This window comes from Portunus trituberculatus, chromosome 12 (genome assembly GCF_017591435.1).
Source record: "Portunus trituberculatus isolate SZX2019 chromosome 12, ASM1759143v1, whole genome shotgun sequence".
Lineage (NCBI taxonomy): Eukaryota > Metazoa > Arthropoda > Malacostraca > Decapoda > Portunidae > Portunus > Portunus trituberculatus.
Window position 1 is genome coordinate 9,567,339 of NC_059266.1, and position 15,379 is coordinate 9,582,717.

Below are 15,379 nucleotides of genomic sequence, written 5' to 3' on the forward strand. Positions count from 1 at the left end.
GTTGTCACTATTATGCCTTTGCCTTGTGTTGAACATGACTAGTGTCTGTTGAAGGTTGAAGTAACTGTGTGTGTGCCGTGCAGAATATAGAATTGCTGCTGCCATCATAGTTGAACATACTCCCACCACATTGCTTAACAGACCCACTCCTAACCTGCCCCCTCTCTCTCTCCCCTGCCCTCAGAAGGTTAGATTCCCGCTCAAAAGACAGGTGGGTCTTCTTGCCCCCTTACTTGATCAGAGGTGCATGCTTTGCTGTTAACACTGTAACCTGCTGCTGTGGCTGTGGCTGTGGCAACACTGCCTGCTCCCACCAGCCACAGCACCTCACCAGTAACATGCTGACTCTAATAGAATGTTGTGCACTAAATGCTCTTATGTCAAAACTTGTACAGAAAACAACAACAACTCACTTCCAATGACAAGATTCTATTATTTTCAGCTGGTCATTCTCTTTGTTTTTGTCCGTCAGTCTTGGTTTCCATCTGTGCGTCTGTTTCTGTCAATTATTTATTTATTCACTTTATATTTGTCAGTCCAAAAGTCATTTCATTTATTACTTGTCTGTCTTTTATTCCACATTTGCTTTAGTATTTATTCTCTCACATTTGTCTTAATTATCAGTCAGTTGAAGTGTTTATCAGTTTATCAGAATGATGTATCTAGGTATTCATTGAGAGAGTCATTGTGCATGAGACTGAAGCATGGAGTCATGAAAGGACAATGTGTTTACTGTGAATGTCAGTAGCACTTCTTTTGCATTGCATTGTCAGAAAGAAAAGAAGTGATAGTTGCAACAGAATTCATCTTATTGTGTTCCATGACTTGAAATCAATGAAGCAGTAGCAGTGCAGTACCAGTAGTGTGTAGCAGTAGCTGTTGTTACTTTTGTATAGGGAATAGACCTAAACATTTTGCATTTAGAAGCTCTGCTCATGAGAATTAGTGAAGCAGTGAACCGGTGCGGCGATAAACTGTGGCCACGTCCCTGCAGTGCCAATGTGGCAGCAGGGACGGGGAGAGCCGGCCAGGCGCCGCACACTGAGTTCCTGCCGGTTAGAGTGTGCCAGTCACCCAGAATGTGGATGCCTCTCATGTCACTCACCACAGAGTCATTTATACACACTGGTGTCAACACCGCTCTGGTCGATGGTGAAGCTGCCGGCCACCTCAGAGACACACGCCACTTGTCACTCGCTGCATCTCACCAAGAGCCTCTTGAGAGTGGTGGAGGGGTGGCTCAGAAGTGTTTCCGAATACCACAAGGGAGGTAGTGTGTGGCCTGTGTCTCAGGGTGTGGCCAGCATCATTACCTCCACCAGCAGGCAGTCACTAAAGTCCTTGATGCAAAGCTAACAACTCACTCCTGTTCCCTTCCAAGTGCTGAACGCTTTGTGTTTCCGCTGAGGTGGATTGATGCCACTCAGAAGTTAATGAGTCAGTTCCTTGCTGTATCTTTTGTTTTGTTATTATTGTTTATTCTTGTTTATTGATTTGTTTACTTAAAGCTTCTTGTGCTGGCATTGTACAGGCCATAAATCTACCTTTGTTTGGTGTCTGTGCTGCCTCATCTCTCTCTTTCTCTCTGTCTCTGTCTCTCTACTTTCTGTTCCTCCATTGGTATGTTTGGTTGAGGTTAGTCCTGGTCAGGCCAGTCCTGCTCATTGCTATAGACAAAGAGTACATGTGACAGCAGGTAACATTTGCCTAGTAACAAGTGAATAAATGACTCTTTTAATGTCTGGGAGCATCGTGCAAGTACATTTCTTACTGATTTACTTGTAATAGAGCTGTTTTTCTTTGGTGCCTCACTTAGGAGACGGTGATAGTAAGTTGTGTTACTGTTGAAGGGTCAACTTAGCTCTGTGTACGTGTAAAATATACATACATGATCTAAATGTATGCCTCTCCCTTAAAAGTTTATCTCTTTGGTACTGTGTGTGTGTCAATCATAGACTCATAGACAAACACTCCTTTTGACCTCGTGTGGTGATTGCACTTCCCTCAATGACTGTCATGTCGCCGCCGCCACACTAACTCAAGCATGCTAGCAGGTCAACCACATGAAAACCCCGCATCAGAACCTGTATTCTGAAACGCTTTGCTCTCTCACCATCACTGCTTTCCAAGGGCTCCAGTTGAAGATACTCATGTTTTTAAAAGTATTTTTATGGCTCTGGTGATAGATTGGCAAGATTTCTAGTTTATTTAAAGGAAAAACTGTCTTGAAAACCAGACTAGTTGTCTCGGTGGGCTTGGAAAATTGTCGTAGTGAGAGGGGAAGGCGTTTCTGAATACAGGCATAAGTTTCCTAGTCACGTAACACCCTGACACCCCCATCCATCCTTCCCCTCCACCCCTTCTGAGCATCGTGCACAACTCCTGCCACTGGTGTCCTTCCTGGCTGAGTCACACACACACACACACACACACACACACACACACACACACACACACACACACACACACACGCCCGGTAGCTCAGTGATTAGAGCGCTGGCTTCACAAGCTAGAGGACCGGGGTTCGATTCCCCAGCCGGGTGGAGATATTTGGGTGTGTCTCCTTTCACGTGTAGCCCCTGTTCATCTAGCAGTGAGTAGGTACGGGATGTAAATCGAGGAGTTGTGACCTTGTTGTCCCAGTGTGTGTTGTGTGCCTATCCGAAGATCGGAAATAATGAGCTCTGAGCTCGTTCCGTAGGGTAACGTCTGGCTGTCAGAGACTGCAGCAGATCAAACAGTGAAAAACACACACACACACACACACACACACACACACACACACACACACCACCCCTCCTTTGTGTTGGGTGGTGTACTCTGTCTCAGCCTGTCCACACACACACACACACTGCCTCTAACTGTGTGTGTGTGTGTGTGTGTGTGTGTGTGTGTGTGTGTGTGTGTGTGTGTGTGTGTGTGTGTGTGTGTGTGTGTGTGTGTGTGTGTGTGTGTGTGTGTGTGTGTGTGTGTGTGTGTGTGTGTGTGTGTGTGTGTGTGTGTGTGTGTGTGTGTGTGTGTGTGTGTGTGTGTTGTTCTGTTCAATTCAAATATGCTCCAGAATGAAAGAAAATAATGAGCAGAATTTTTATCAGCATGAGTGGCTGGATGTGTGTGTGTGTGTGTGTGTGTGTGTGTGTGTGTGTGTGTGTGTGTGTGTGTGTGTGTGTGTGTGTGTGTGTGTGTAAGTAACCATCAAGTCTTCTCTTCTCAGTGTAGTCCACCCAATAGTGACAGAAGTGAAGTGCAATCCGCATTATGTGTCTTCAGAATGCAAGTTACTCCCCTTAACTTGGTTCTCTAATCCTGGAATGTCATTAAACACTAAAACGGAACTAAATTTTTTGCTCTAAGTATCCATGAGCTTGTTTCACCTCTGCTTCAACACACCACACTGTCTCAATATTGTCCCCCTTGTATGGTGTGACTTAGCCTTCATTACTTGCATTTCCCCAGTTTATCTCTCACAAGTAGCTAGTTCATTCTATATCAGTGTGTTGTTGGTCACTAAATTCCTTCTCCTGTCTATTGAAATATTGTGTAGATGTTAGATCATGATTTTATTGCCAATTTTAGACACCAAGTTCATTCATATTCCCAGAGTTTCATGGTTTTTTTGTCATCAATTCACACTCAGAGTTAAGTAAATATAAAAAACTGCTAATGTAATAAGAGATTTGCCACTCATAACTAAATGTTCTCACTGCTTTAAAGTTCTATGAGTTTTCCAGGATTGTATAATTATTTGATGAGGCATTAAGTAACACAAGTTTGTCTGAATAGCACACACAGTCTAGAGGTAGCAGTGTCATGGCCATATTATCATTCTTCACCTGAACTTATTGGTGTGTTGACATTAACCTTTCCTGTTGTGATTTGATATTCCCATACAGGAGGCAATCACACAAGAGGGGTCAGGAGAGGCGATCAACCAGCTCTACATGACCACAATGCGCAAATACGAAGCCATCAAGGACGAATATGACTCAATCAGAAAGAGATACTCAGATTTAGTGGCATCACATTCCAATAACATATCCAAACTGGAGCTCACTCAGGTATATGTGGTTTGTTTGTACCTTGTAAGTAATGCTCAGGACATAAGCCATGCAGTGGTGAGGTGGTGTGCCAATCAGCCATGTCTTGTTTGTACCTTGTAAGTAATGGACAGGATATATAAGTCAGTGTGGTGAGGTGATGTACTAATAGTTTCCTTGATCCAGCCTAGTCATGTCCGTTCCTTGTTCGCCACCTCCATGTCTTCTTTGAAGCTTGTAAGTAATGCTCACGATATAAGTCAGTGTGCAGTGTGGTCAATCATTGGTGAGGTGATGTGCCAATAGCTTCCTTGATCCAGCCTAGCCTTGTGTCCATTCGTTGCTCACCACTTCCATGTCCTACTTGTAGCTTCTAAGTAATGCTCAGGATATAAGTCAGTGTGCAGTGTGGTCAGTCAGTGGTGAGGTGGTGTGCCAATAGCTTCCTTGATCCAGCTTAGCCTTGTGTCCGTTTGTTGCTCACCACCTCCATGTCTATCACTCAGAGCGCTGGATCTGTTGACATGTTGAAGTGTTAAAGCTTATAGTCTTTTTCCAGTACATTTATTTTAGTTTGACATCTGCCACCTCAGGACTTCCACAGCCAGGCCCCAAATGGTCTCCCAGTGATTTCCCCCTGCCAGATATCAGCGGTGCGTCACCCCTCCTAGACCACGCCATTACACCTCCCTCTCGTCTCACTCACACCTTTCACCCCCTCACTACCCATCACTCTCTGACTCTCCTTCTCTCTCATAGTCTTGCTGTCAGCCTTTCCCTTCCTGTGGATCTTTGGGGTGTAGAATATGTGTGTCTCCATATTCTTCATAATCTTCAAAAGTATTCAGGGTGGAGGTGTTGAAAGCCTCTAGATGAAGGAGTGGCTTGCCGTTCATCATGTTAGCTGTGTGTGCTCTTGCAGGAAGAAGTATCACGCTTGAAGAAACAGTATGAAGAAGTGATGCGAGAGTGTAACGACGCAGTGAGGGAGAAGAATTGCCTCAAACAGCAATGCACAAAGGCCATCACTGAGTGGGACTCCGCCCTCAGAGAGAAGAACAAACTACAAGAAGATTTGCTTAAGGTAAGGAAGAAACACACACACACACACACACACACACACACACACACACACACACACACACACACACACACACACACACACACACACACCAAACTTGACTCATATGTAGACTCAAGTCCTATTTTTCTGTTGAGTTTAGCGTCTCTTCAATAAGGATGCATTGACTAGCTCAGCCTTGTTCTTGTCAGGCCCGAGAGAAGAATGACGAGATGATGAAGGAGATGAACACTCACATGATACAGAAGCAACACCTCAGCAAGGATCTCAAGAGGCTGCAGGTGAGGTGTTGACAGGCACCACCAACCCTGGACCATAATCTGAACATTTTATTTGATTTCAACTTGGTTTGTAGAACTGAATAACTATATAAGATAAACAGTTCTGGGAAAACGTTTTAACTTCTTCCCACTTCATTTGTACCAGGTTTATAAATCTTTTACTGTAATTTTTTGTCACTTTTTTTTATATCACCTTTTTTATCACCGTTTTTCATTATTTTTTTTTTAATCATCTGTTTTCATCACCTTTTTTCATCACCTTTTTTTTCACCTTTTTTTCATCACCTTTTTTTTATCATCTTTTTTCATCACCTTTTTTGTTTTTGTTCCCTTGGCCAGTCGTCTCTCTTACATAAAAAAATATAAAAAATACTTAAGACAACCAATTCTCGGATAACATAACCACTTCTCTTCACTTCATTTCAGCCAGTTTCCATGAAGACTTGCCAACTGGGGATAGCATTGTAGTGTGTATCTTAATCCACTTCTCCACCACCTCCACTCCCACCTCTACTTCCACCTTCACCTCTCCACCACCTATACTTCCACTTCCACTTCACCACCTCCACCTCCACTTCTCCACCACCTCCATCTCCACTGCTCCACCACCTCTACTTCCACCTTGACTTCTCCATCACCTCCACTTCCAGTTCTTGTAGTGTGTATCTTAATGCCACACACACACATGCACACAGACACACTCCATGACAGCCTCTTGTTCCCTGCAGGAGGAGAGGAACGCAGCGATGCAGGAGTACACACTGGTGATGAGTGAGAGGGACACAGTGCACAAAGAAATGGACAAACTGCAGGAGGAACTCTCTCAGGCCAGTAAGAAGATTAAGAACATTGAGCAGACCACCAACAACACAAACAAAGAGGTGAGTCAGTAAGGAGTTTGCCGCCTCACTGCCATGTCTCTTGAAAACCACCGCTACTGTTTGTCTTCTTTCTTCTTTGTTGTCACCTTTCTTAGCGCCTGGTGATGTCTTGGTGCTCCATGTCCTCAGAAAACAAACTCATGCATACACACACACAGTAGTAGTAGTAGTAGTAGTAGTAGTCACACTCACTCCCAAATTTTCCATTCCAGCGACAATCACTTTTACTTCAAATTGAGATGCTGCAGAGGGAGATTGCTGCCTCCCTGCACGACCGGGACAAGGCCATCAAGGAGTGCAATGACCTGCGGGAGAGATACGGTGCTAACGGCGACACCAGCAAGGAGTGGGAGCGTTCATATAAAGACTACGACAGCTATAAACAGGAGAGGTCGGTGCTTGATAAAAAAAAAAGAGAGAGAGATAGAAAGGGACGGAGGAGTCTTTTTTTATGTATCTTGCCCATATTAAATATTGCTTCGCTTCCTCACCTCGACTATTTTCAAGGCTTACATGAATTTCTATAGGAGAGGTTGGTCCTTAATCTGATAAAGGAAAGAGTCATTTCATTGATTTTCTTTTCTTTATTTATTTTTGTAACATCTGCTCATATTTAAAAATGATCTGCTCTCTCACCACAACTATTTTCAAAGCTCAAATTAATTATTACTCGAGTTCTCATGACTGTTTCTCATGTTAGAAGTATAAAAATCTAATTAATCTATCTCTACAACCATAAAAACACACTTAGGTACCCAGCAAATTCAACTGAAAGCTTTTGAAAATAGTGGAGATGCAGCGCTGAACTGATAAAGAACATGGACCTCTGCCTGCTAACTTACTCCTGTACTGTTCAATGTTTCAGGGACATCACAAAACTAGAACCTTTTGAAAGTCATGAACATGTGCCGCTAAACTAATAAAGAACATGGATCTCTACCTGACTTGTTCCTGCCTGCTAACTTACACCTGTACTATTCAATGTTTCAGGGACATCACCATGAAGAGTGGGCCTGATGTGGGTCCCTCCTCACACGACATGTACACTAAGGCACAGAAGGAACGTCTGGACAACCTGGACCAAGCTAACCAAGAGATAGACCGCCTTCGCAAGACCATTGAGAAGTTACAGAGTGAATTGCAAGGTATGTATATAAGTCTGTCATTCTCACCACCATTGTCTCCTTAGGTATTCCTTTTCCTTTAGACTTTTGCACTGATATCATGAGTAAATCACCTCACATCTGTTTGAGTAAGGAGAGGAAAGAATCATTCAGCTGCTCAGTACTGTAATGCACCAAGCAGATGCTGTCTTAAGGGGGAATATAATGACTTGCTTGATGGTATTTTTCAGTTGCCAGCAGTAAAAGTAGTGGCAGTGGTCTCAATACTCTATTATGAGATTAACCTCTTCAGTACTGGGATGCATTTTTCCCCGTGAGTTTGGTATGATTAGACGATTTTATTTACATTAAAGAAGATGTGTGTAGGTCAGAAGATTAATGGGCAGTCTCCGCATTTTAATACCCCACGTAAGTTTCTGAAGCTGTGTAAAATCACTAAATAGTAAGCAGAATGAATATGAAAACAAGTCAGGGCACTGAAGGGGTTAAGGTTGAAATCTACTTAATTTTAGGGTGTCTCTGTTCATGTATGTAATCCTGGAAGAGCAGAAAGCCAACCAAATGTTCTAAGTGTCTACCTGTGTGATTTAAAGTGTGTGTGTGCAGCATTGCCACCAGAGATGAGTAGTGGCCCTGTTCACCTCAGTCATTGTCTTGGGGAAAGTTGGTATGGTGTTTCAAACAGATGTGGAGAAGGTTTACTTGTGATAGCCATGTGGAAGTCATCGTGGTTCAGTTCAGTCAGTTAGCAGAAGTATATTGCGATGACAAGCCAGGGTTTTGTTGAGTCTGTGGCTTGAAGTAATAGTGTACAATGGTTGCATAATTGTAATGACTAGTACTTACTGTAGACATATCACCAGGGAAGTAACTGATCAGTGCTAATAGTTTGTGGTATATAGCCAGTCATATATACTGTAGTAGCTCCCAGTTAGTGTTAGTCAATGCAGAAATTATGTCATCACACTAACCTCGGATTCTGCACTCACAGAAAAACTTATGCTAAACTATTTTTTTCTTTTCAAGACATACGTAGGATCATTCCCCACACCAACCAGTCTAAAGAAACTTTTCAGTTAAACTGTTGATTTTAGCATTATTCTCTTTCCTTCCCATAATAATGACAATTCCTCTTACCTCCATCTCGTGCCTTTATTGTCCCAGTATTGTTTTCCTTCCCCTTTTTTACCTCTCACTCCCTGGCAATCAACTTGGTGGATAAAGATTAGCAGGTAATTATCGTCCCACGGCACCCAGTAACCCCCCACCCTTCCCCGTGCATTGGTGTCTTAGCTGCATGTCCCTTGGGCTCGGTGGGAGGCATGTCTTCTCTGCCGGCAGCCCTGGCAACTCCTGGTGACTTGCTCCTCCAGTGACAGACAAGCAATAGGAAGAAGAGCATGTGGTCTGTTGTGTTGGGTTAGAGTAGCAGAGTGTGTCTTGTCAGGTGAGCAGGGCTGGTATGGTCTGCTGCCAGTGGGTGGAAGCTCAGGTTTTGTCATTCCAATTCCTTTAACTGGATTGCTGGAAATGTAGACACAGGTGTGAGAGTAGAAAAAAAGATATTGCAGCATTTTTTTCTTTTTTATCTCTTCTTTTTTTTTTATTTAATGTAAGAGGGCCAAGGGAAAGACGGCCCACTTTCACAGATTCAAAATAGCTACAGGTTTAAAGTGAGTGTAACTAAAGCAATACAGAGTGTAACTAGTAACTCAAAGCAGAACTTCAAGATATCCATTGTTTTGTAAGCAAGTTCTTTTGTCATGAAGGGAAACAAAAAAATGTAAAAAAAATTGAGAAAACAGAGGAGAAAGCATGATAGAAAAGAGGAAATGTGGTGAAAGAATTAGAAGAGAGGAGAGTAGAGGGAAGGTGAGGCTGGCATGAGGGGAGTGAAGGGAGAGTGAAATAATGAGGGGAGGGAAAGCAGAAATCTCTGTCTCCTATCTCACTGTCCCAGTCTCCCGTGTTCTCGCCCAGGGTGTAAACAAGTGCTCAAAGATTATACAAGGTCTTCACTATTCTCATTGCATCTCTGTGTTCAACTCCTTTGTGTTACTTTATGCATGTGTGGTGTAGGTAGTGTTTCTCTCTCTCTCTCTCTCTCTCTCTCTCTCTCTCTCTCTCTCTCTCTCTCTCTCTCTCTCTCTCTCTCTCTCTCTCTCTCTCTCTCTCTCTCTCTCTCTCTCTCTCTCTCTCTCTCTCTCTCTCTCTCTCTCTCTCTCTCTCTCTCTCTCTCTCTCTCTCTCTCTCTCTCTCTCTCTCTCTCTCTCTCTCTCTCTCTCTCTCTCTCTGTTTCATGGACAATTGTTTCTCTAAATAGTTACATTCCAAGGAACATGTTAATTGGTAATAATGTACATAGCTTTATCTTTCTTCCACACCTCTCCTGTGCTGGAATATTGCATGAGGGCACTGTACAGAGATGAGTGTTCATGTATAATACAGTTCATATGGTAGTATTTAGTTATTTATTGATCAGTCTTATTCATATGTATTTAGTTGGTTTATTTTTTCCTGCATCAGTGTTAGTTCTATAAGCAGTGAGGGACATGGAGGGTAAAGGCACACTGCTGTAATTCTTGTTGTCGTTGAGGAGTCTTGTGTATAGATATCCACAGTTATCGTTGTTGAGTTACTGAGTGTCTTAAAAGTGGAAGCAAAAGCAGCACATCCATCCCTTTCTGGCACACATTTAGAAACATTTTGCTCTCTCACCACCACTGTTTTCAAAGGCCACAGAGATGATTAGTTGGGTTCTCAAGCATGTTTTTCCTGTCAATATCGTATAAATCTTGCTAATCTGTCACTTTAAATATAGACTCCCTTAAAAACCTGTGTGACTTCAACTAGAGCCTGTTGAATGTGATGTAGGTGTGGCAGAGAAGTATTTCAGAATGTGGTCCTCTCTGTGTCCCAGCTGTGCATCTTGTCTGGTATTCCTAGACTCATTTTTGGCATCACCGGCAAAAGTTGTGTTCTTGGCCTAGGCTTACTGATTCTACCTTCATTGTTGCTGTGCCTGTGTATAGTAGTGTAGTAGTTGATGTTTTTTGTGCAGTTATAATGTAAGGATGAGATCAACAGGTAGAGCAGTTGTGATGGTGTTATTCATTATTATAAAAGTTGTGTTGAGGTGATAGAGACAGCTGTAGCACAAACTGATTGTGACTACTGCTGTAACTGATTTGAGAAGGTACAGACCAACATTATATTTTGGTTATGAAAATACTAATCTTTCCCACAGGTGACTTTCAAGGAACTCTTCCTAAATGAATGAGTATCTCTTTGTCATAATTGTGTGCATCACTTAGTGTGTCTAGAATGGCAGGTCACTTTTAGACAAAGGTGCCTAGCATTGCACAGCTGTGTGGAAATATAATGTGTATCTATATAGAGTGAATAGTGAGTGAGCCAAGCATTGTGTCATCCTGCAATAACAATGTGTGTCTATACATAGGAACAACTGAGTGAGTGAAGGATCCTTATCTTGTGTTTGTCTGCTGCAGAGGCACAACAGGAGGCAGAGGTGTCAAAGAGACGCCGCGACTGGGCCTTCAACGAGCGAGACAAAATTGTGCAAGAAAGAGAATCCATCCGGGCACACTGTGACAAGCTGCGACGAGAACGAGACAGAAAGGTGTCGGAGCTGGCCGAAGCTCTGCGAGATTCTGATGATATGAAGAAACAGCGCAACGAGACCTCCAAGGAACTGAAGGAGCTGAAGTAAGGATGTCATTCTAACTCATTTGTACCTCTCCTTAGGGCCTGCCACTCTCTCTCTCTTTGGGCTTTTCCTTGTCATACTTGTCATCGTCTTTGCTTGTGCCCTTCGTTTATAAAAAAAAGACTTAAAGAATGGCATTCCTCATAGTTATGTCAGCATTGCCATTTGAGTCTTGATTGTGAATGTTTTGTGCAGAGAGAGGCTGGAGGCGGAGCAGGAGAAGGTTGTGAGACAGCAGCTGCCGCACAACCACTCCCGAGACTCAGCCATCGACACGGACCTACAGGAATGGGAGATAGAGACTCTGCACATACCAGTGGTGAGTGTTGCGTCTGTGTAGAGTCACACTGTTGTCTTTGTGGGAGATTTGCTTCACTGTCACAATCCACCACGCCACACAGATGATGATGACTCAACTCTCGTCACTGTCCCAGCAGAGCTCTGTGTCCGAGAACGATGTTGGCTTTGTGATCGCCGGCGGCCGCGACGACCCTCACTGCGGTAGCGGTGACGGTGCAGTGTACGTCACCAGCGTCACCAAGGACGGTCCTTTTGAGAGGAAGCTGAGGTGTGTGTCAGTGTGTCAGCAGCTTCTCATCACATTGTGTCTTACTGTGCTCTGGTCCTTTCCTCCCTGTCATCCACCTGGCTGATGTGAGGGACTGCACCAAGGCAACACTCCATCAGACACTGGCTTCACTGTTGCTCTCTCCTTTACAGAGTTCATGACCAAATAGTGAGAATCAATAGCATGGACTGCTTGGGCCTGGACTGCGAGAGTATCTACGCCGCGGTGATTAACGGGGGCGGCTGGATCCACATGACAGTAAAGCGAAGGCGCAGTGGAGGCCGCAGCCTGCACACCGCCCACCTCCACTGCCCCCGCGCTGCCCACCACGGCCTCATGCTGCACACAGGGGTCTACATCGCCAACATCCTGCCAGGGAGCCCTGCAGCAAGAGAGGGAAGCCTGGCCATCGGTGACAGAGTGCTCAATGTATGTTGTTTGTGGCGGTGACAGCTGTGTCACTCACTAAATTGTGCGTATCATGTCAGTAGGGGTTAAGACTGTGTTAGGAATCCAGGGGGAACATTAACACAAGCGCTCTCTCTCTCTCTCTCTCTCTCTCTCTCTCTCTCTCTCTCTCTCTCTCTCTCTCTCTCTCTCTCTCTCTCTCTCTCTCTCTCTCTCTCTCTCTCTCTCTCTCTCTCTCTCTCTCTCTCTCTCTCTCTCTCTCTCTCTCTCTCTCTCTCTCTCTCTCTCTCTCTCTCTCTCTCTCTCTCTCTCTCTCTCAGATCAATGGAAAGCCTGTGGAGAACCTGAGCAGCTGTGAGGAGGCTCAGGGCCTCCTGGATGCTGCAGGGGAGGTGGTGCAGCTCACCACATTCAAGTCCCATGGCTCCTCCACTCTGTCAGCACCTCTCAGCTCCTCCTCCAGCGGCCACAACATCACCGAGGACGACAAGTCAACGTCACCATCGCGGCCGTACTCCTCGCCCACCTCGCCTTCCAAGGACTCCGGCGTCGGCCCTGGCCAGTCTGGAAGCCGGGAGCTGATGAAGAAGCTGGTGCCCGGGTCTGGCGGCATCCATAGCGAGGATGGCGGTGGCAAGAAGTACGGAAGCAATGAGAAGGTGTACAACGTGACCAAAGTCACGGGAGAGAAGGGGTCGGCCTCGGGGCCGCTGGACCTCATCAAGAACATGGTGCGGCCCAGAAGACACAGCAGAGAGCGGGTGGACGGCCGCAGTGGCAGCCGGGACAAGGAGGAGAAGAAGAAACTGGTCTCCTCAGTGCTGGACCACGAGACAGAGAGTGCGCTGGCCCAGCTGGACTCGGTCAACAACCTGTACCACCACAAGAGCGGCAGCAATGGTGGCACCAGCACCACCAAGCGCTCCAAGAAGCGCGAGAAGGAAAAGTCAGGCGGGACATGGCCAAAGTACAAGGGTGCAGTGAGCAGCAGCTGGGATGCTGACACTGGCACGGTGGTGTATTCACACCACAAGAAGGAGCGTGGTCAGATATCTGTGTTCCTGCCGTCCTTCAACGCCTCGCCGTACAGGGACGAGTCCAAGCCGTACGAGCTGTACCACCATGACGCTCACCTCAACACCCGGGGCATGGCCGCCTCCCGTCCGCCGCCTACCAGCCCCCGCAGCCCACAGTTCACCCTGTACAAAGGCGTGGACAGCGGCGACATCAAGTCTTGCTCTCACAGCAGCGCAGTGCAGGTCTTCACCAACACACAGTCCAGCGATGGCGCCTACCCCAGCCAGGAGGTGTACAGCTCCTCTGTGGACAGGAAGAATGACGACACAGAGAGAGGAGACCGCCTCAGCTCTCTCACACCCTCCGACAACTCTTCCATCGACCTCTCCGTCAGGTCGGGCAACATGGGTAAGGCAGAGCTGGAGTACTACGTCAGGAGGAACATTATCAAGTACCCGCAGAGAGACAGCGAGTCCAACATGAGTCCTGTTGACCCAAACCCACCCCAGTCCATCAGCCTCCCTCCCTGCTATGGAACAAGACCCACCTCCCTCCACCACGGGGGGGACTGCACCCCCACCCACTCCCGCGTTCCTCACCCACACGCCAGCCTCTACTCTCCGCCCCTCGGCAGCCTCCAGTCGCCGCCGTCCTTCCCGCAATTCACACCAGTGCCACACTTCTCCCTCACACACACACACACGTACCCACACAACACCATCAGTTCCTCCGTGAGTGCCGTCTCCACACGCTACTCCTCCCCCCCCACCCACTCCCTGGTGCACTCCAACCTGCTCTCTTCATCTCGCAGCGGCGACAGCATCCTGCCCACCTCCGGGCCGGACCGCGACCTCAGAGACAGAATATACTACGATAACCGCCACACCTCCTCCCCGACCCCCATAGGAGTGATAGGCACAGCCGGCAGCGGCACCTTCTACCACTCCCCCTCACCCTCCTTTGAGTTCTCGGGTCACCACAAACCACGCACCATCCACCGCCACCCCTACCGCGTCGGATCAGAGGAGCCCCCGCCCCTGCCCCACCACTCCTGTCCCCCTCCCTACCACAACTCCCAGCGCTCCGTCATCGGCACCATGCCCCGCAAGGAGGACGAGAGAATCAGGTGACACCAGGTTTTGTTAAATGTTCTCGTTAAGGCACAAGATTTGCTCATTGTTAGTCATTTTGGTAGTCAGTGCCTGAAACTTGCCTTTGTTCCATCAGTCTGTGAAAAGAATGTAGGTGAACATGTCTGTCATTAATTATTCACAAGGAATGTATGATTCTACTCCATCACTGTTCAGAACACTAGGCAACACTTAACCATATTGGTTCTGCATGTCTGGAACTTCCACTTGTCTTATGATAACATGTGTGTGAAAACTGTGGATGTGGATGTGGATGTGGTATTGAGTCATGGTAGAAGAGCAGCCACCTTAACTCCCGGCTGGTCCTCAGAATACCGAGCAACGCCAGCGTGGCCAGCAAAAGCAGCGGCGGGAAGGGCAGCAGCATGGAGAGAACTCAGAGAGGAGTTCGCCAATGCCACTGAGCTACTCGGTGGAGATGGTGGGTGGCGGCAGCAGCAACAGTTGCAGCAAGGGCCTGCCACACATCACCCAGATCAGCCACTCCGTCAACAGTCCACACTACCAGGACTACCGCAAGTCAGTGCCAGCCTCTTGCTGCGCCTTGCCTCCCTTAACTCATTCAATACCAGGACACATTTTTACTTTGACTCTTGGGTATGATTAGACAATTTTGTTTGCATTAGGAAGGATCTATGGAGGTAAAAAAATTAATAGCCAGAGTCTTCAGTATTTTAATCTCAACATATGTTTCTGAATCTGTATAAAATCACCAAATAGCAACCAGAATGAATATGAAAATGCATCCTGGTTCTGAAGAGATTAATGTGGACAGTGATTCATTGATGACATGACTGCCACAACAGTTTAAGAATCACTTCACAAGATTTTCATCTAATTTTTTTATATATTATTTCGTCAAGTTAGATAAAGTACAGTAATACTCCGCTTAACGAACAGGATAGGGGTGTCAAAGCTGTTCGTAGAGCGAAAATTCATTAAGCGGATGTAATTTTCCCATAGGAAATAATGGAAATAGGGGGGGATTCATTCTGGGCTGGTCCCCAACATAACACATGGATGTAATTTTCCCATAGGAAATAATGGAAATAGGGGGGGATTCATTCTGGGCTGGTCCCCAACATACCACATGGGTTAAAAAAA

At 46.0% G+C, this 15,379-nt stretch overlaps 1 protein-coding gene across 1 annotated transcript in view; it reads left to right on the forward strand.

Annotated features, from left to right (window-relative positions):
* Window positions 1–15,379, forward strand: part of LOC123502669 (disks large homolog 5-like) — a 77,061-nt gene that overhangs the window by 54,446 nt on the left and 7,236 nt on the right. The window contains 16 exon segments of the mRNA XM_045251840.1: window positions 185–211; window positions 1,817–1,828; window positions 3,894–4,058; window positions 4,631–4,690; window positions 4,960–5,121; window positions 5,310–5,399; window positions 6,128–6,280; window positions 6,493–6,671; window positions 7,271–7,425; window positions 10,914–11,130; window positions 11,327–11,450; window positions 11,566–11,699; window positions 11,852–12,128; window positions 12,428–14,250; window positions 14,586–14,647; window positions 14,650–14,794. Of these exon segments, the coding sequence (XP_045107775.1) occupies window positions 185–211; window positions 1,817–1,828; window positions 3,894–4,058; window positions 4,631–4,690; window positions 4,960–5,121; window positions 5,310–5,399; window positions 6,128–6,280; window positions 6,493–6,671; window positions 7,271–7,425; window positions 10,914–11,130; window positions 11,327–11,450; window positions 11,566–11,699; window positions 11,852–12,128; window positions 12,428–14,250; window positions 14,586–14,647; window positions 14,650–14,794 (3,785 nt within the window).